Source organism: Uloborus diversus, chromosome 4 (genome assembly GCF_026930045.1).
Source record: "Uloborus diversus isolate 005 chromosome 4, Udiv.v.3.1, whole genome shotgun sequence".
Classification (NCBI taxonomy): domain Eukaryota; kingdom Metazoa; phylum Arthropoda; class Arachnida; order Araneae; family Uloboridae; genus Uloborus; species Uloborus diversus.
In genome coordinates, this window is record NC_072734.1 from 117,345,910 (window position 1) to 117,367,405 (window position 21,496).

General features: G+C 32.9%; 1 protein-coding gene across 1 annotated transcript in view; it reads right to left on the bottom strand.

Moving 5' to 3' along the window:
- Nucleotides 1-21,496, bottom strand: part of LOC129220053 (mediator of RNA polymerase II transcription subunit 25-like) — a 61,892-nt gene that overhangs the window by 15,103 nt on the left and 25,293 nt on the right. Inside the window, 7 exon segments of the mRNA XM_054854393.1 lie at nucleotides 8,513-8,731; nucleotides 10,588-10,680; nucleotides 10,767-10,937; nucleotides 11,642-11,813; nucleotides 12,669-13,191; nucleotides 14,881-15,069; nucleotides 19,394-19,490. Coding sequence (XP_054710368.1) covers nucleotides 8,513-8,731; nucleotides 10,588-10,680; nucleotides 10,767-10,937; nucleotides 11,642-11,813; nucleotides 12,669-13,191; nucleotides 14,881-15,069; nucleotides 19,394-19,490 — 1,464 coding nt within the window.

Consider the following 21,496-nt stretch of genomic DNA (forward strand, 5'->3'; position numbering starts at 1 on the left):
AGCAAAGAGCGAAAATTGAAAGTTATTTTAAAAGCCTTGCTTGAATTAATTACAAATATTTTATTTGTTAACAATGCAAGATGGCAACAGTTAAAAATTTTAAATCATTGAGTTAATATTTCCGATCATTTCCATACAATTAAAATCACGAGAAATACGCAGACAGTCTATTACAATTTATCTTTCTTATTGTTGCATTTATAAAGCTATTTTTATTCACACAAAAAAAAGCCCCCCCCCCCCCCATGGAGTAATTGGCACCAAAATTGAACCAACGCCTGTTTTCATATGGATTGACATTTATTCCAAATTTCATCCGGAAGGTAGCATTACTTCTTGAGATACGGAACTCACAATCAAAAAAAAGAACGTTTGATTGCGCCACTCCCTTTTCAGCTATTGACACCAAAATAAAATCAGCTTTTGTACCCTCTAGGGGGCTACTTGTCGATAAATTTTTCTTTTATTCCGTTCATTATTTCTTGAGATACAGCAGTCACAATAGACGATAAAAAACGTTCTATAGCTCAACCCCCGTTTGAGTTATTGACACCAAAATTTAATAAGCACCTGTTCCTGTTAATGGCAACATATGGACCAAATTTTGTTTGATTCCGCCAGTTACTTCCTGAGGAATAGCAAGCACGCGTAACTCAAAAAACGTCCCATTGCTCCACCCCCTTTGAAGGAATTCGCGCCAAAAACCAATGGGCACAAGTTCACATAGGGGTACATATGTGTACCAAATTTCGTTCGATTTCATGCGGTACCTGAGTAGCATCAACTCATCGGCCGATGATCGGCCGTTCATCGAAATCCGATCAAACTTTGATCGGTCGATGATCGGCCGATGATCGGATTCCGATGAGTTTTCATCGGAAATTGCTCCAATATGTCTCATCGGCAATAGTAGAATCCGATCATCGGAATCCGATGAATTTTGCTCCCTATACCGATGAGATTTGGAGCAATATACGAGCAGTGCTGTTCCAAGGCGATGAATTTTGGATAAAAATACGATGAGATTTGGAGCAATATACGAGCAGTGCTGTTCCGAGGCAATGAATTTTGGATGAAAATACGATGAAATTTGGAGCAATATACGAGCAGTGCTGTCGTTCCGAGGCGATGAATTTAGGATGAAAATACGATGAGAAGTAGTAACAACTACGATATAGGGACAAGCAAGGAGGAAAAAAAATAACAGTGGGAAAAATACTTGCAGGAGGGGTATTTTCGGATGACGTCATTTGGGAATTACTTAATATATATTATTTTTTTAATAACATTTTTAATTAATTTCTAATTTAACAACTTTGGATGAGCGTGATTCATGAGTTCAATCTTAATCGCTCTAGCCGGGAATCGAACCCTAGTCCTCTGGAATACGAGATTCATATGCTAACCACTAGACAAGTTATGCTCGCTCCATGGTGGAAAATAATGTATTAAATGGAAAATCATTTGTGGCGCCATCTATCGGGTGGCAAGGCCATGACAGATTTCTGAACGGAAAGTGAGAATTTTATTCAGTGAATATACTTATGGCGCCAGCTAGTGAAGAGTTGGAGTCGGTAATTTTGGGAGTCAGGAGTGGAATTGTTTTGGAGATAGAGAGAAATCATTCAAGAGCCGGAGTCTCATTTTGTTCGCAATTCCAGTGAGGTAATCGGCGTTGGAATCGTGGAGTTAAAGTTGAATTGATTTTGCAGCAAATTGAAGTAAACCCTTCCAAAATCCAGGAGTCGGATTCGGAGTCAAAGTCTCAGTCATTTTTCCTCCGATTCTCAAACTTGAATGTTGATTTGTATAGCCTTACGTTTGATCAATAGTCGATATTCGAATAATAAAATTTATCCTATTTTAACAGTTGGGAGATTTCCAAAAAATTTAGATTGGGAAAATTTTTATCGGAAAATTTAAACGACCTACTTTTTTTAAGATGAAATGTAACTCGGCAAATTTTCATCGGAAAATTTGATCGTTACGATCTCTTTTTTCGATGAAATGTAGCTCAGCAAATTTTCATCGGAAAATTTGATCGTTAAGATCTCTTTCTCTGATGAAATGTAGCTTAGCAAAATTTCATCGGAAAACTTGATCGTTACGATTTCGTTTTTCGATGAAATTTCGCTCGGAAAATTTTCATCGGAAAATTTGATCGTTACGATCTCTTTTTCCGATGAAATGCAGCTCGACAAATTTTCATCGGAAAATTTGATCGTTACGATCTCTTTTTCCGATGAAATGTAGCTCGGCAAATTTTCATCGGCAAATTTGATCGTTACGATCTCTTTTTCCGATGAAATGCAGCTCGGCAAATTTTCATCGGAAAATTTGATCGTTACGATCTCTTTTTCCGATGAAATGCAGCTCGGCAAATTCTCATCGGAAAATTTGATCGTAACGATATAGTTTTCCGATAAAAAACAGCTCATCGAAAACCGTTCTCGGATTCTGATCGCAACGATATCAGCGTGCATTACGCAATGAGTTTAGGAGGAGTCGATGATCGGCCGAGCAAAATCCGATGAGTTAATGCTACCTGGGTAGTTTCTGCTGTAGAGCGGCCACAAAAAACTGGTCACACACAGACGTGACACACACACACATACACTCTCATACACACAGACAGACAGACATTTTCCAAAAATAGTTGAAATGGACTCAGCACACCTCAAAACGTTCGAATCCGTCAAATTCGAAATTCGAAATTTGAAAATTTGCACGATTCCAATACTTTCTTCTATATATTAGATATAGAAGAAAGTAAAAATGCAAATTATTATCTTAAATATATTATTAAAAGTCGTTCTCAACATGTTAACAATTTTTTTAAAACATAAATAAAATACTTAAATAATCAACTGAAAATTTCACTTTAATTTCAGAAAATAAAGATTCATATTCGTAAATGATGCAAATTAACATTTTAAACAAACTATTAAGAGTCGTGTTAAACACGTTCACGCTTTTAAAAATAAATTAATGAACCAATTCTTAAATAATCAACTTGAAATTTTACTAAATTCCAAAAAATAAAGTTACACATTTTTAATGATGCAAATTAACATCTTATATATAATATTAAAAAATATGCTAAACATGTTCAATCTTTCTTAAATGAATTTATAAATTTATATTTGATTAATGAACTTAAATTTTACTTTAATTCTAGAAAAAATAAAAATACACATTCTTAAAAAATACGAATTAAATTCTTAAATATACAGTGAAACCCCTCTATTACGGACACTAACGGGACAAACTTTTTTGTCCGTAAGGGAGGGGTGTCCGCTTTACAAAGGTTTTTTTAATTTAATTAACTTTAGTTATTTGTTTATGTTTTTTGAAATCTTAAATGAAATATGTGTGAATTCTACTCTTTCATATGCATAGATTTTTTTTAATTTACTAGTTTTTACCAACATATACATAATAAACAATTATTTTATCAGGTTAAATTCAAATATTACAGTTTTGCACACTCAAAGAGATTTAAATAACAGGTTCGCATAAAAATTACATACCTAATTTGTACTTTTAAAAAATTGTTCGATTGATGTCTGTTGATATGTTTTGATTGATGAAAGTCTTTCATTTTCGAAATGTATCTTAAGTTCTTGTACCAAGTCTAGTCCTTCAGGATCGTTGTGTTTAGTTGAAAATTCCCTGAGTCCATCTAATACGCTTAAAGCTTCGTTAACATTTTTAATTGTTTTAACGTCTTCTTTTACGGACAGTTCATCTTCATCGTCATCCTCAACTGTATGATCTTCGTTAATTTCGCGCACTATGCTTGCAATTTCTGTTTCGCTTTCTTCAGTGAAAACTTGGTCGTCGATGGGAGCATAGTCTTCAGTGGTCACATTTGTGAACCCTGCCTGTTGCATTAACGACTGCAAATCGGATCCATCATTGTCACAATCAACTTCGTTGTCAATTTCCTCTGTGGCAGATCCTTTTTTGAATCCAACGCGATTAAAGCAACTTACTATTGTTTCTTTTTTAACTTCCTTCCATGCATGCTTAACCCAGCTGATTGCATCTAACACATCAATTGTTTTGGACAATTCGCTACTTGTTTTAGTTTCTTCCATTTTATTGATTAAATGCTTCATAACTAGTTGTCTGTATTGAATTTTAAATGCTTGAATTATCCCAGCATCCATAGGTTTTCATTTCGATGTTGTGTTTGCTGGCAAGAAGACTATTTCTATATTTTTCAAGTGAAAGTCTTTGGGATGGGAGGGCGCGTTGTCCATAAAAATAACAATATGCCTTTTTTCTCTCCCCAACTTCTTATCAAAAGTTACAAGCCAATCAGATATGACACTGGTTGTCATCCACGCTCTTCTATTTGAATACCAGTCTACAGGTAATTTTTTTATATCCAGTCCTTTAAAACACCGAGGTCTGGCTGCTTTTCCGATGACAACTGGTTTTAATTTTGTACCATCCATGCTGGCACCCAACAAAACTGTTAAGCGTTCTTTGGAGATTTTGCCACCAGAGCAGTTTTCTTTCCGTAAAGTTAAGGTTTTATCTGGCAGAGCTCTATAAAACAAACCGGTCTCATCAATGTTATAAATGTCACATGGCTCGTAATTTTCAATCAAACTAGGCACTTTCTCAAACCATTTCTCGCAAACATCAGCATCCACATCCATGGATTCACCACATATTTTTTTAAAAACGATATCATGTCTCGTTCGAAAATGATCTAACCATCCATTGGAAGCTTTGAAATTTTCTATACCCATTTCAGTAGCTGCTTCTTTCGCCTTTTCTTGTAAAATAGGGCCAGAAATCGGAATATTTTTGCTTCTTGCGGACACAAACCATTTAAACACAATTTCATCCACTGCAAGGGCATTACTTTTAGGAAAATCTTTTTTCTTCTCTTGGTTTCCATTTATGAACCATTCTTTCTTAAACTTCTCTTTTCCTTTTAATATACAGCAAATTTGTGTGCGTCCCACACCAAACTTTTCAGCAATGTTCCGTATTCCAATTTTATTTTTTTCTGCGAAATCTATAACTTCAATTTTTTCTTTAAGAGAAAGAGTACGACGCTGACGATGAGTATTCAGAGCCATTTCAATGAGAACGATGAAACAACTGAATGCTTTTACCCTTAAGTTTACTTTATGATATTGCATTGGCTTTACTTTTACTCTCTATAAAATATTTTTGTTAGATGGCGCGTCAACTCGGCTCCACTTAGACACAACACGCCTGCTTGTTAGTCATCTGAAAAGGAACAAGGCAACGGGGGAGGGTGGGGGTATATAGACAGAAACTTGCAGAATAATCATTTTCTCTTTTCTTTTCTTTTATTTTTGACGATTTGATGATGTTTTTTGGAATGAAAAATGCATTTCGGTGTCAAGCTGAAAATTTTTTGCTACGCAGTAGATGCAAAGTAAAATTGCAAAGAAATATTTTTTTTATCTCCGTATAAGCTGGTCGACTTTGCATTAAATGAAGCCTTTCAATGGAGTAGCTATTTAATTCTCAAGTTTTAAATACTGTCCGCAAAAAAGGATATATCAATGTAAATGACTTCGAAAAGGGTGTCCGTATTTGAGGGTGTCCGTACGAGAGAGGTTCCTTATACATTAGGTTTAATGTCTCTCTGCCGGGGAATTAAAAACTGTCCGCATAAGAGGGGTGTCCGCATTAAAGGGGTGTCCGTTAGGAGAGGTTTCACTGTATTATTAAAAATTATACTATACAATTAAAAAATTAGAAAGAAGAAAATGAAGCAATAACTTATAGCTCTTATTTCTCATTGCTATATTCACCGTCTATTTTAAATGCTAAATATCAGTTGAAAGTCTTAATTAAAATAATTATTCTGTGATAAGCAATTATTACTTTATTCAACATTCTAAAATTTCCAATGGACTCAAGTTAAGATCGTTGTTGAATATGACAGTTAGAATTATGCTTCATTTCATGCAATATACACTTATTATCTTTATTTATCAATGCAGGGGAATATTTTAGATTTTTCATTACAAACAGAAGTTCTTCTGGATTATTCCGTGATAGTCAGTTTCTGTTTTCTGTATAAATTCTTTTAGCTCCACAAAATAAACGTTCTGAGTTTACTGAACTTAGCGGAGCATTTAAGTACTTTAAAACAAGAGGTTTTAGCCGGGGAAAATTTTGGATATAAATGAATGCAATGAAAGGATTTTAGCATGTGTAGAAATATACAAGCAAATATAATTTCGAAAATAGTTCGTTTGTACAACTGCGCGCACTGGGTGCAAGCATCGACTACGTCATTGGTCACTACATATTGGTTTCTTGATGGTTCTTCATCCTTTTAGTATCACTGAAAACGGAAGTTTCCACACCGTACTACTCTAAACATTGCTTTGTTTCAGTGCAACTATTCCGCATTTTTCATTAGTTTCTTTCATTCTTTGTTTTAATGTTCATGAGATATAATGGCACCAAAGCGTGCATTATTAAATTATTAATACACTGTAACTATATTAATGTTTTATTTACATGTCTCTCTCCCAATGACCATCAATTTTGTACATCGTAACACAGTTTTATGTTGAATAATACAGCTTTTTTATGCAAGAAACGATAATATACAGTTAAGAAATGGTTCAAAATAGTTTGAGAGGTGTTTACAAATGCCTAAAATTTTTTAGTGTGTTTCTAAAAATCTGAATTCATACATTTTTCTACTACGCTAAATTTCAACTTAGAGAGGAGTAGTGGAATGCATTCCTCCCGCAAGTCGGAACTTCACTGCATTTTAATTTTCAACACGGCCGCTCCTCCAACTTCAAGCGCTTTGATATGAACCATTTCAAGGTCGACTTTATTGGCATCATACCGTCAGCAGATTCGCGAAGGAAGAGGGGGGGGACGCGGGGGAATGCCAGAAGCTAGGTTTGAAGAGGAATGGTCGTTTTTGAAGCAGCAATTAAAAGAGAAAGCATCATCAAAAAAGTTAATGAAACAGTGAAAGCTTTAATTGGAATTTTTGCAAAAGTAAATTCAAAATTAAACCCTCATTTCGTACCGGATAACCCCACATCAACCCTGGATATCTCTCACATTTTTACCAGATAACTGCCCGGATATCCTGCAAAAAACTGTCGGATATCCGGATCCGGAGTAGCTTGCCGGATCGGATACCTCATAGTTCCGGATAGTTAAAAAATCAGCCGGATAGGCGGGAGGATACCGGATAGTTATTGGATATCCGGTGCATCCCTAGTTTTAAATAGCTAAGAATGGTTTTTAGGTTTTTTAAATAGTGTTTACGCATTTTAGTTAAAAAAAATGATTATGTTACATTGGAGGGGGGGGGGATTCCTCTTGATCAAAGGACTTTTTTTCCTTTGATGGGATTGCTAATTGATCGGAGTTCGCTTCGCTTTCTAATCAGCTGGGTTACGATAGGGGTTCACTTGGCGACTTTGGAGATAAATTTGGTGAAATATTTTACATTTGAAAGCTACTGTTAATGTAATCTGATGCCTTTTTTATTTATTTGGCAATACATTTTCAATTGCAAAAAAAAAAAACATCTGCTTCACTCGCAAAAGGGCTGGGTTCTGAAAGCGTGGTCGATGGGCGCATTAGGCGATGAACAATACAGTTGGAGGATTATTTTAAGTTTTAATGCAACTGTATCTGTAATTCGATGCTTTAGCGAATTAATTTAAATTTAAGAAAAAAATTTTGATATGTTTTTAATCAAATAAAATATACGACTTTTTATTTTTCTTTTTTGATGATGATTACCAAATGTTCAAACGGATTTTTTCTTCTTTTTTGTTAGACAGCTGGGATAGCTAATCAATCAGAGTTTGCTTTGCTCGCTAAGAGCTGGGTTACGGTAGCGTGGTCTCCTGCTGAGTTTGGCAATAAGCAATACAGTTGCTGATTTATTTTACATTTGAAAGGTACTCTGTTTTCTTTTTTGTTTATTTGGCAAAGTATGTTAAATTGCACACACACACACACAAAAAAAAAAAAAAAAAGACTCTCTAAAAGACATTGTTACAAAAGCGTGGTTGCTAGACTCGTTAAGAGATGAACTATACAGTTGGAGGATTATTTTAAGTTTTAAAGCAACTGTAAATCTATTTTAATGTTTTGGCAAATAGTTTTCAATTCCAAAGAAACTTTCATAGGTTTTTTTGAAAAGGTGTGTAGGAATTTTAGTTAAAGAAAAAATGATCATTTCACATCAAGGGGAGAAAGGGTGTTTTTTCTTTTACTCAACGAACTGCCTTTAAATTCTTAGCATGGGCATCGCCGTAAGAGTACGGCTAGTATTAAATAAAAATACAGTAACTACACATATTTAAAATTTAAGCATGTGAAAACGCTCTTAAATGCTTAGTAATTTTAATTTTTAAGCATTTTTAATGCTTTAAAATGACTTAAGAGACTGGAAAGCAGGATGAGAGAAACAAAGAATATTTTTAATAACCTAAGACCTTACCCAAGACATATTTTGGGATCTTACCAGGTTCTGCTGCCTTGCAGCCTCTAATTGAGATAACCTGGCAGCTTGTGACATAGAGGGCTGCTGCTGCTGTTGCTGATTAAGATTTGTGGAATGGACCATTGTAGTATTTGGTGCCTGACCCTGGGAAGCTGGGTTGTTCAGAGCAACTTGCTGCTGGTTCATTGGCATACGTGAGGCCATCTGGTTGTTGTTAGGGTTCAAATTAGCTGCAGAAGGCTGAAAAGATGAAATGTGTGAAATGCTGAAAACACCTTTAATTTATTCATAAAATAATTTTATGCTAGGCCTGCATTTTGCATCTTTCTTCGAAAAGCTATATCAGCTAATAAAAATTTGGTCCTTTATTAAAATAAGATTGAAAATCATTCATATAAATTATTAATATTGTAAAATTGTACAAAATAGAGTAAAAGGGGAAATGGATTTTAAGTTCTGATCTTTTTGATTTATACATATCCTTAAATAGATGAAGAAATTTTATAGAAAAGTAGAAGCATTTAAATAAATGCTTTTCTGCATCTAATTTAATTAATGAAATTAAAAAGTACAATGGTTACACCACATGATTTCCTTGTCTGCTATTAAATAATGGATAGATTGTTTAGATTGTAGTAAAAAGAAATAGTTATGTTTACTTATGTATACACAGTACAAGATTTTTTGGTAATTTTTAAATGAAAATTTAAATTGCCAAGAATTCAAAAGAAACTTTCCTGCATCTATATAGCACAATAAATGTTTTTTTTTTTAAGGGTATTTTCAAATTTTAAAAAATTTAATAATTTGCTGCCATCTGAAATATGGCAATTTGTTCATTTTCACAGACTGGAAAAATTCTGTTTACTTAAGGTTAGGTTTTACTCAAATAATAACTTTGAAAGCAACAAAATAAAAGTAATAAAAATAATTTTTGTTTGAATCCAGGGATAAGCTACTGAATTATTTGAAAAGTTTTCTAATTTTTACATAACTTGTATCAGTATCTTAACTTCAATAGTGAGCAAACTTTTGAACAGTTTTGAATATTACATAGTCTGTTGGCTGATGGTACAGCTTTTGCTCTGACAGCATTTTGTTTTCAGAAGACTGGGTTTGAACTTTATCGTTGGCAGTTGATTAGGGATTTCTCTGGAGTTTGAAGGATGAATTCTGTAGAAAATTTATTTCAGAATCAAATTGGCACAGTCAACATTTCAACTGCCTTCTGAGAAGAAAATGCTTCAAGTAAATAAACCAATAAACCCAAGCTCAAAAATGTTTTTTAAACAGATATTTAATGACTAAATTGCAGGCAATTATTTTAAGAAATTTACTTTTTACACTCTTCATTGAATTCACTGTAGCAAGAAGAGAAATGAATGCAATACACAGTGGCGACTAGTGCACCAATAAAGTTGGAGGTCAAAAGAAGTGTGTGGGGTAAGGGGGCACGGCCCATGAAGCTGTTTTTTTTTTAAAATAAGAAATTGGACTAGATTGGGCTTTGCATTACGGGGTCCATGACCTCCAAAAAATGTGGAATATAGCCTCAACAATTGGAACTGATGGCCACCGTAGACTTACTTCTTCCAATTCAAAGTTCCATTTTTATGAAATAAGATGAGAAAAGTTCATTTTTTAGTTACTTTCATGAAATAAATCAATCCACCCTATAAGAGATTATTTTACAATCGATCATTAATTTTTAATTCTGAAAAGAAAGAGGGCAAGGCCCCTTTACTTTTGAAAGTCAGGAGGCAGTTCCTCCCTTGCCTCCCTCCCCATTCGTGCCACCTATGTCAATACAGTAAATTGCAACCAAAATTCATTTTTACCGCAGCTTGTAGCTTGCGTTCATCACATTTGTGCGCATCTTATCATATATTTCAAACTTTTAACATGTTTCAGTGCTTAAAAAACAAACTGAAATGCTTAACAGTGCTTAAAGGCTTAACAGATGACTGTTTGCCTGTAATTTATACTAGATAGTAATCTTATTTGCCCACCATAAAACATAATCATTATTGAGCTTGAAAAAAAATTTCTCTCTTCATAAACTTGTAAGATTAACTTATTCAAAAACATTTACTAACCTGATTAATCATCATATTCGGATTTGCTGCATTTGTTGAAGACAGTACCATACCATCCGATGGCGGCATGTTATTCCCCATTTGTTGCTGCATCTTAAACAGAAAGAGATCAGACACAAATTGACTTCAAAAATTTCTGGGAAAAAACAACATTACTTGATAATGAAGAAGACACATACCCTTTGTTTCTGTTGCTGTGTTTTGCGGTGATTTTCATACATTTGTCTAATACTATTGAAAAAACTTTCTTGGTCATTTGCAATAAATCCCATGTATATCCTTTTATCAGGCATATATAAAAGAACCATAATTTTTGTGTCACATGTTGGAGGAAACTGAATGCATCCAACCTAAGGAAATTTTAAAACAAAACTGTTAACATATCTTTTATTAATAATAATAAGCAAAAAGTTTATTTTTAATTTTTAAATTCCATTCAAAATAAAGTCAGAACATACTGATGCAAATAAATGTTGCATAAAATTCATTTTCATCCAATATTTGATACAGAAATCGTTATAGAAATAAATGAAACTGGTTATATTAAAAGAAATTCGTGCAACAGAAGTTTGTATAACTATTTGGACTGCAAGAGCCTTCAAGTGGTTAATTGATTTTTTAATAATCAAAACCAACATTAATAAAAGATTTTACACAAGTGTACCTTATCAATTGATCCAAAATAAAAAAAAATTGCAAGAATCATTTGTTTTTTCAAAACAAATGTGCCAGATAAACAAAATAAAGTTAAAAAACTTCATTTGCTTATGTCTTTATCAGAAATTTGGACACAAACAATATAGAAGCACTTAATATTTAGTTTTCATTGCATATGATTAAGAATTCTCAACGATTTAAAAAAAAGGTTTCATATATTTTCATTCAAAAGATCATAGTTTCCTCCAAGGAGTTAATTTATAGGAAACTTTTTGCTACAATTATTGAAACAATTGCAATGTGTTGAAAAATTTTAGCCAGATCAACTAGTTATTGCACTAGAAACATTTTTGTTTGAGAAGAATTGCATTATTTAAATTTGAAATGTTTCTCTTACCAGACCAGAGCTCATCATCTTACACAGCTTTGCTAGGGCTTCAGATTCTTGATTAAAATGGATTAAAATATGTCTTGCAGATGTTTTTAAGGTGCTGAAAAGGTTAGCTAAAACAAAAAGCTGTCTAGGAATGAGTTGAAGTATCAGTCGGTTTGGCCACTTATCAGCATTACTAAAAAATAAAAAATATATATATATAAACATCAAAATATGATCCAAAAGTTCACAAAATTAGAAATCCTTACATACAAACAAAACTTTTAATTAAAAAATACATTTGATGCAAAGAATGGATAATATGGGTTCAGAATAGTGGGTTTATGAACCAGAATTTTTAACAGCCTTCAAAATCCTTAACAGCCCTTGTAGCATGGTATTAATGAATAGGTCAACTAGGCCGTATCCTAGGGCTGCTATTTTTAGGGATTCCTTGCTCAAGGTATTTTGAGAATACTTTTCTAACTTCAACTACCTTGTTTTACGTAATTATTATTTATCAATTTCTTATTGTCTGCAATGTTTATACTTCGCTTTGTTTTTTAATTAAATTATCGATTGTCTCTTGGTAATGGCAACTATAAAAGAAACTAGATAGACTAGTGGAAATGCTTTGATGGAATATGAATGTAGTTTTCCCATCGATTGTTTGCCGAAAAACACTATTTTAAATTTTTACGTCAATAATTGCTCTTATTTAATTTATTTTTCAAAATTTTTCTCAGCAAAAATATACGCGAAAGCTGATCACTATTATTCGATTATATGGGGAAAATTATTCGATTAAGCGGGGATCTCTAACATCACACTTATGGGGAAATATTCGGTTCCAAGAGATTTTATTCATATAAGCGAGGTATTTGTTTATCAGTTATCCGATTAAGCAGTGCTGACAGTATTACTTTAGAAAGATATTAAACAATTTTGGCACTCTTCTTAAAATGATTTTTCAACTCATGCACAAAGAAAAAAAACTACAGATGAAAAGAAAAAGTATACTACATAAATCAGATGTGTGCACATCACTTACACATCAGATTCTCCATTAGTAACCATAGAAGAAAAAGTACAGGACAGGCTATGAGAAACTCTTTGCTGAGGTTGAGTTGCAACCAAAGGTTTTTCGTGGAATTCAATGATTCCCTGCCATATCGTGCGCCTATCTTTTGTGTTCACTGCAGGGTTAGTTGTCTGCTGTCCTTGCTGTGGAGTGCCCTGAGTCATGGGGAGCATACCCCCAGGCACCGACTGAAGTCCCATATTGGTAGACGACACTGGTGCCATTTGTTGTCCTTGAGATTGAATCATTTGATTGCCACCAGCGACAGTTCCCAACTTGGGCTGCACTGTTGTAGGCATGCCAGTCGTCATGTTGACTGACTGCTGAGGTGCTTGTTGAGCAGCCTGCCCAAATGACTGATGCAGCTGAACCGATGTCATCTGAACAGTCATGGGATTGGTTTGATTAGGAACAGGACCGGGTGATGTGTTTGCCAAGCGAATAGCATTGACATTCATATTTCTCTGAAGAGCTCCAGGCTGATTTAAAACATCTAAAAAATAAAATAAATTAATGACTAGGAATTTCAACTAGTGTGCAGAAAAATAATGAACTGCAGTAAATTTATGTTATTTTTACAGCACACATACAATGCAAATTTTTTTTAAATGCTATAATTATTTTGAATTAAGTAACATCAACCATTTAAAATCGTCAACGATAAATGTCGTAAGTTACAGTTACATGATTGATTTAGCATATTTTTCACTCTTTGGAATGATTTCCCATTATTTCCACTTTTTCACTATAGTGACTGATGCATGAAATCCCTTTCCCTATTCCAAGATGCAATGCTATTTTAACATTCATTGTCAAAACTGAGCCCTTCATTCCAATATAACGTCCAAAATTAAGTTTAATGCTTCTATTATCTTCAGGACTAACTATTCGAAAAGTAATAGTTAAATATTGTCACCTCTGAGCAACAGCAGGATATCTTAGTGTCCTTCCTGGAATTAGATGGCTTAGTGTTGCTCTGAGGCGACAATATTTTATGTTTCTAAAGGGAAACTATTTAGTTATCAATGTTCATAAAAGAATGCATTTTTTTTTCTTTTTTCCCCAGTTTCCAGAAAAATTTCTAGAGAAAGCAGTGCCCAAACCTTATCAGCATTACTTCCCATCAAGATTCATATGTATACAAATTTTTGTGTACATCTTTGCATTATTTTTGAGAAATAGTTCATACTTAGAGAAAAAAAAACTGTTGTTTGTTTGCTTTGAGGGATAGCATTAAAAACTAAAGCAATAGTTCTGCACGAGATTCATTTGAATACTAATTTTACTTACATTACTTTAGGAATTAGAGAACCTAAAAATTTTCATCCACAAACAGACGGGATGAATGAATTTTACATTTGTTTTAGACAAGCTCTAAAACAAATGTAACCAACTAACAACAAAACAAATGTAATGGCAACCAACTTGTTTAAACAATAAGCTTCACAAATTGAATAATGAAGAACTGAAGTATGTCTTTCCAATGAACAAGAAAACTACTGATTTTCAACCTTTAACATTCTTTCTGAAGAAAAAATATAGTCAAATCCAAGCAGCGAACCTAATTTAGATCACTGTCTACCAACTCAAAAATTAATTACAAAAATTAGTTCATTTAACCACTTAACTCTTTTGTTTTTCGGTCACATTTGACACAAAAATAAGCACATTTATGACGAATAATTTTGTGTTCAAATCAATTACATAAATTAAGATATGCAGTCACAAATATAAGTATTGTATTTATTAATTTAGGCTCCTTTTCAATTTTAGTGTTTATACTTAACTCAACTTCGTTTGTTTAACTATTAAACCGGTTTGCAACAGTTTTCCGATCAATACTTTACTGGAAAACTAATAGCTATTGACTGAAAATACTAAAATAAAAGACTAGTCATAGATAAATAGGAGTGAACAATGGATTGACTTTGAAAAATAAGTTTATCGAACGTCATTTAAGCAAATTAGAAAAGGGATATTCTGCGATACCTGAAAGGTGTTCTGGCAAAATAATTAAGCAGTTAATGAAAAATTATGGATACAAAGGGTAAAAAAGGAAAATAAACAAAAATATGGAATGAATTGACAATGCCCCCCCCCTTTTTTTAAGTTAGATAGAAATAAGGAAAGCATAGCAACACACAGATAGGATAGCAAAAAAAAAAAGCAACAGCAAACTAACTTTGCGCAGGATTCATAGGTTGAGCTTGAGACACAATATTAGGGACTGCTTGATTGGGCTGCATTTGAGGTCTTAAAGGCAAATTATTAGAGGGCATATTGAGTTGATTTGCAAGTACACTGTTTGTAGTAGGAGGCGTAGAAGCTGGAGGTGAGGACGCAGCTTGATTCCATGAAATACGTGGGCCACCTAGTAACAGAATTTAACACTTATAGATTACATAAATAGAGACATTGTCTTTTATTTTTTAGCTATATATTTTGAATGCATAAGCAGTTATAATGCCACGTTCACACCATTTTCAAGATACTATGGAATGTAGCTAATTTATTATCATTTGATTTATTATTTTTAAATTAAAATACCTAAGAATAACACTGATATGAAGGAAAGAATGAAATAATAAATCAGCAAAATCTGAGAGCAAATGTTACAAATGTTGATTTAGTTGAAACTGCACAAGTATATTATACACCACATATACTAACTATTTTAATTTTAAAAAGCTAAAGTATTTAATTTTTTATACATGAGCAATTTTTTTTTAATACAAATTTCTCAATATTTTTCGAGCATTTGTCAGGATTGATTTATTTTGTACAAACTGTGATAAAAGAAACGTTTATTTTTTGAATGCATAAGAAATTTACACATGTCTATGTATGTAATATTTTATGTAGTTAAAATATGACTTTACATTAGCAATTTTTTTCTGCAAAGTCTCCATTAGATACTGATTTGAAAATAACATATTTAATTAGCATAAATTAAACTAAAACTAGTAACAGTAAGAAAAAACAAGAAAATTAAAGATTAAGCTCTACTTAATCATAAATGGAAAAAATAAATGTTTGAAAATTTAAAAGTTAAGATCAAAGATGCTAATACTAGCACAACAGTTATACATTTACAAATATATAAAAAATAAAACTTTAAATAGATTAAGATTGAAACTAGAAAAAACAGGGCTTGGTTTCAGTTATATCCATCACTTAAAACAGAAACTATTCTGACACCTTCAAAAATCTTTTTTTTTTTTTTTTTTTTTAAAGATTGAAGCAACGTTACACTTGCTTCAGCAAAATATTTCAGATATAAAAGATGCTACATAGAAATGAGCAAAATAGTGTAACTTGCTAACAGCAAAAATTTTTGCATAATCTTTAAATTACTTTAAAATTAGGTAACCTATAAAACTTTGGTACAAAATTTTGAGTAAAATATTGCTCAACAAAATTCTAAATTATAATTTAAAATAATATTTTTGATTAAACGGGTCACAGTAGTAGTGATGCGCCGGATCGTCAAAAAAAGTAGATCCCCGGATACTGATATGGATCCGGATCATTAGTGTCAAGATCCGCAGGTACGGATCTCTCTTTTTTTTTTTTTACCCAATTCAACTATCGAAGTGTTTAATTTGTTACGGAAGGTATTTCCGTCAGAATAATAACACTGCTTCTTCAAAAAATGTCATCTTCGGCAAAAATATAATCAAGATTATAATTTATTCTTTAAAGAAATCTCCGTCAAAATTGAGGGAGGGTTGGAAGGAACGGGTCAATGCTGCATTAATGCTTAAATAGAATGTGATAAATTATTTCTAGCTTGCTCGGTAGATGTAGGATACAGGAGCAAGAGTGCAAAGCTGCTACTGGACAGGCTAGAAATATTTTTTGTATTTTATTTCAGCATAAATGAAGCGCTGACCCATTCCACCCGACTTACTCCAACCGACAGAATAACAGAGCCGGGAACACCTTTACAAACAGTAAATAGATAATTTAGTCTCACTTTTTTTTGAGGAATGCCGAGAAAAACCGAAATGAAGTGTAACAGAAACCCCAAATCAATAACAGAAACTAATATTAAACTAAAAATTAAAAAAAAAAAAAAAAACATGTACCAGAGGGTTGACCTGACATTGAGATGGATTTCGCAGGTCAGAAAACACATTGTTAATAAATATGAACTGACAGCGGATAGAAATTTTAAATCATTGAGCTTTTCTCCTTATCCGACTATGAAATAGCTACCTATCACGCGCATAAAGGTTTTGAATTGCATTTAAAATTTCCTTAATACGATATTAGCTTTTACCGTATGTAACTTGGAAGTTCCAAATAAATATCAAAGGCAGAAAACTAAGTTCTCTAAATTTGGGGCCAATATTTTAAACGTATGGATAAGTTTTTACTATCATAATTCTGAAATACGTTAAGTCGGTTTTTATTAATATTTCCGGTCATTCAAGTTCTGCAAAAATGAGACCAAGCTAAGAATACTTTCGATCAAGTCACCTTTTGAACGAAAAAAGAACTATCAAAATCGGTTCATCAGTTGAGGAGCTACGATGCCACAAATAGACACACAGATATACTTTTTAAACTTATTACCCGTTTCTTTTTGGAACGGGGAGGGGGGGGGGGGTTACAAATTGGCTTCTGAAATAATACCTTATAATTTAAATAGGGAATAAAACCTAATTTAAACGGAATTTAAGAGTCTTTTATTCAAATATTTAAGAATTTTTAGAATAGAAAAGATCCCGTTAAGATCCGTCAAAAAAGTAGCGGATACGGATACAGATCTTTATTTTCCCACGGATATCCGAAATATCACTACACAGTAGTGGATTTAAAAAAACAAACATATCAATAAAGATTGAACAATACTGAATGGTCAAAGTATTTTACAACAAAAGCAAGCAAATGATGCAGCAAATTAAGATTTAAAAGCTCATTAGGATCAAGCTAACACAACAATGGGTGCGTGCACACTGCCAGGGATGCAAAAAGGGTCGCCTCTCTCCTCCTCACTCCCCAAAACCACAGGACTTAAGCCATGTTGACAATCAGTCTGTTAATATATACTCACACAGGAATTATTATAAACCTAAACACATTTCTCCCAAGAGAAAATTGTTATTGTGTCACTGCATACAGGAAAAGCAGAAGATGAAATGCTCTTTTATCTGCATTCAAAAAAACCAACATATCCTTTTATCATCATTTCGTGACATTTCAATTGACATTTAAAAGAAAACACAATACAACTGCTTTACAGCAAGATATGTAAAAGTAAAACAATGAATAGTGATGAAAAATTAATTTTTTCTCTCTTATTGCTAGTTAAAAGGTTTTTTTACTGTAGGATATTTTTGAAATTTTGCTGTTTAGGTCTGTACATAAATTCAGTTGAGTCTTGACTTACGCGAGGGATGCTTTCCAAGTAGGGATGTGTCGTTCATGAAAGGACGGGTCAAAAAGAACAAATCCTTAAAATGAACGAATCTGTTCGTTCACTTAAAAAATGAACGACCATTCCTTTGAACGGTAAGCAGTTTGGAACATTGTATTGATGCACTTGTGATAAAATCACATTTTTCTTAAAAATTACATTCATCTTCAAATTTTTAATTCTCAATCAATCTCAAATTTCCTTTTTCTCAAATGCAGTTCAATATTATTAATTTCGAATCTTTTTTACTTTATGCTTTATTCATCATTTTTCTTCAACCGTTGCAGGTCATTTGAAATTTCCCAAAGTATCCAAACTTGTTTGGGCTACTAACAAAATGTTCAGACTTTCCATATCCTGTCCCACGCACCTGCCAAAATACTTCTCATGCTTTCTGTCACCAAAATTACTTCTAAAAATGCCCATTATCAGCTAGTTTTGGGGTGAAAAAAGGTCCATTTCGACAACTTAGGCCAGTTTTCAGTTTAAAAAAACTATTTTGAAACCAGTTAACAGTAAATTGGCTGTAACTATGCTAATTCTTTTTGAATTAATGAAATTTTGTCTTTTTTCAAATCGTATTCTGAATTGCTGTAATGAACATTAGTTCTGCATTTACTTCAATATTTGCTTTATACTATATCAAGAAATGCTTTCCTTTGTTTACTTGCTGACTTGTGACATGTTCCGAAACCTGTGAATCTCCTTTTAGGGTATTCTCCTCCCACCCACAGACGATGAAGCAGCTTAATTGTGCTTATCTGAACATTCTATTTCCCCCCAAATAAAATATTCCTTGAATAATTTTTCATACACATATTTTCTTACTTTCAGATAATTTTAGTTTCTTTTACTTTAAAGAATACTACTGATATAATGAAACAGTTCGAATGTACGCGAGTATGTCGTGCAGAGAGATCACCTGCAACTTTTTTTAATGAACGAAGTATATTTATAAAAGCATAAATTTTGTTAAGAGTCAAATTTGCTTTTCCAAAGCAATTTAATGTCTTTGTTAGATTTTGAAACCCTGGATAAGATGGTTTTTCTTTCTCCCCCCCCCCCCCCCCCTGCATTTGTCTCATAGTTCATTTCCTCTCATGTCTCACTATTTTAAAGCTTTTTATGGGGCTCAATTTCAACACCAGTCACCAGAAAATGAAATTTAGTTCTGGTTATGATTTTAATCTTTTATTGAAATTAACCATATTACCAATAAATTTACTAAAATATACATATAAGTACTCAAAAGCTGTAACACAAAAAAACTTACATGGAGGAACAGGAGAATGGCCTCTTGTAGGTCTTATACCATCAGTATGTTGGGTAGGAGGACCTTTATTTGTTATTGTAACATTAGGTGGATTAGGCTAGGACAAAATTAAAGAAAAATATAAAATCTACATATATTTTTATATAACAAGAGCATACAAGCATATACAGTCGAGGGTCAAAAATCTGCACAACTTGGGAGAAGCCATTGTGCATATTTTAGGATTTTGCGTATTTCGGGACATAAAGAAACTAACTGTAAGCGGTATCTTAAAATTGAAAAAAGGAAACTATAAAAATTTTATAATATTCATGAATCACTTCATAAGACAATTGAATATTGTAAAATCAATAAAAATATGATAAAACTAATTCCTTAAGCTGTTATTTAAGAAATTTATGAATCCAAAAGAAATATTTGTTCTTTGAGTAACCACCACCATGAGGGAACAAAAACCAATAAACAATGCCATTTTGAAAAAAGTGGAATTTTATTTTCAAGTTAGGGCATTTGTTTACAAGTTAAATCATTCGCATTTGACTTCCACATTCTGAATTATTAGTATTTTTGGCTCTTTTTTTTTTCTTTGATACCACGTGTCCCACAAGATATCAGCATTTTGCTGTAATTCGGCAGCAATCTTTTAGCATCTGCTTCTGGTTTGCGATCTTTTTTTTTTATTCCTTCAATAGTACACAATATATAGCATACTGAACAAAATCAAAAATATTTTTAGAATAAATATATTTTTATTTGATTGCATGGCTAGGCATGCATATAATGGCATAAAGGCAGAACATATTATCAGCGAGTGTTAAAAACAATTGTTTGGGCAAATAATCGTGATTCCGATTATTGTCGGAAAGAAATAAGTATGGAAAGTTTATTTGTAACACGAAAAAAAAAAACCTTTGAAAAAAAAGAGGAGCGGAGGACATTGGGAAAAATCGACATAGATTTCAGACATTGTGGGATTTTTGCACTCCACTGTATATAACAGTTAACACAAAAATATTGTCCCTACTGAATGAGGAGCAATTCAGTTAAAACTGCCAGTAGATAAAAGACAACAATCCAGACATAGGTTCAGCAAACCCTACAAATCCTTATCATAATAAGGACAACAAATGCCAAATAAAAGAAAACTCATGGTTGAAGATGCAAGAGCTATTGATGCTATTTCTGATTATTTTTGAGTTAATTGGCATGGAACTGAGTGAACAGTCCAAGGTTCTACTCAATTTAAGCCCAGAACTAAAGAGAAATATACAATTCGCAATAACTTGAATCTAAAGGGACCGATGAAAAACTTCGACTTATCGGAAGTTTGACTTACCGCTAGTTTCGGTTTTCGAATACTTTAATTAATGTGTACATATAACAGACAAAATTACAGAACTTAAAAGTTTTTAAGCACAATATGTAGTTTCTACACGAAGAGGTCTGAAGACGAAGTTGTGTCTGGTCTTGAACTTCTCCAGCCATCCAGCACTGCTGTGGAAATTTTCTATGTTAGTAATATAGCTAAATTTGTTTACTTTTTCACGCAGCAAAGACCCGCTTAAAAGAATGGCATGGTCTTGATTTCGATACTACTGGAACCACTTAAATATAGTTGATTCTACTTCGGGAAAGGTGCACATCTTCATTCCTTTCGAATTCGGATTCATGGATTTGTACCACTTTTGAAGAATCTTTCTTTTTGATTGTTGGATTCCTTTCAATGTCATAAGATTTACTTTACTTTCTAAATCAAAGGTTTTTAGCTTTTTGCTTAGATATCTTTAATAGTAAAGAAAACTTTCTCTCTCTCTTTCGGGAACTTACCAGCAAATGATCGAACTAAAGCATGAAGGGGAATGCAAACTAAAGCCATGAAGATTAACGCATCTAAAATTTTTGGTCAGCTTTTGAATAAAGGTATAATCAGTTGAAATGTCAACTTGACAGCTTAAAAGCAGATTTGTAGCCCAGCAACATATCTAAGTATAAACAGCACAGCACAACAAACGAAAACAAACTATACTCATTTTGGCATGTGTAACTCCTTTATCGCATATTGGCTCAACAGGTGTTCTCCTTGTTTTAGAGGTGTAATGTACA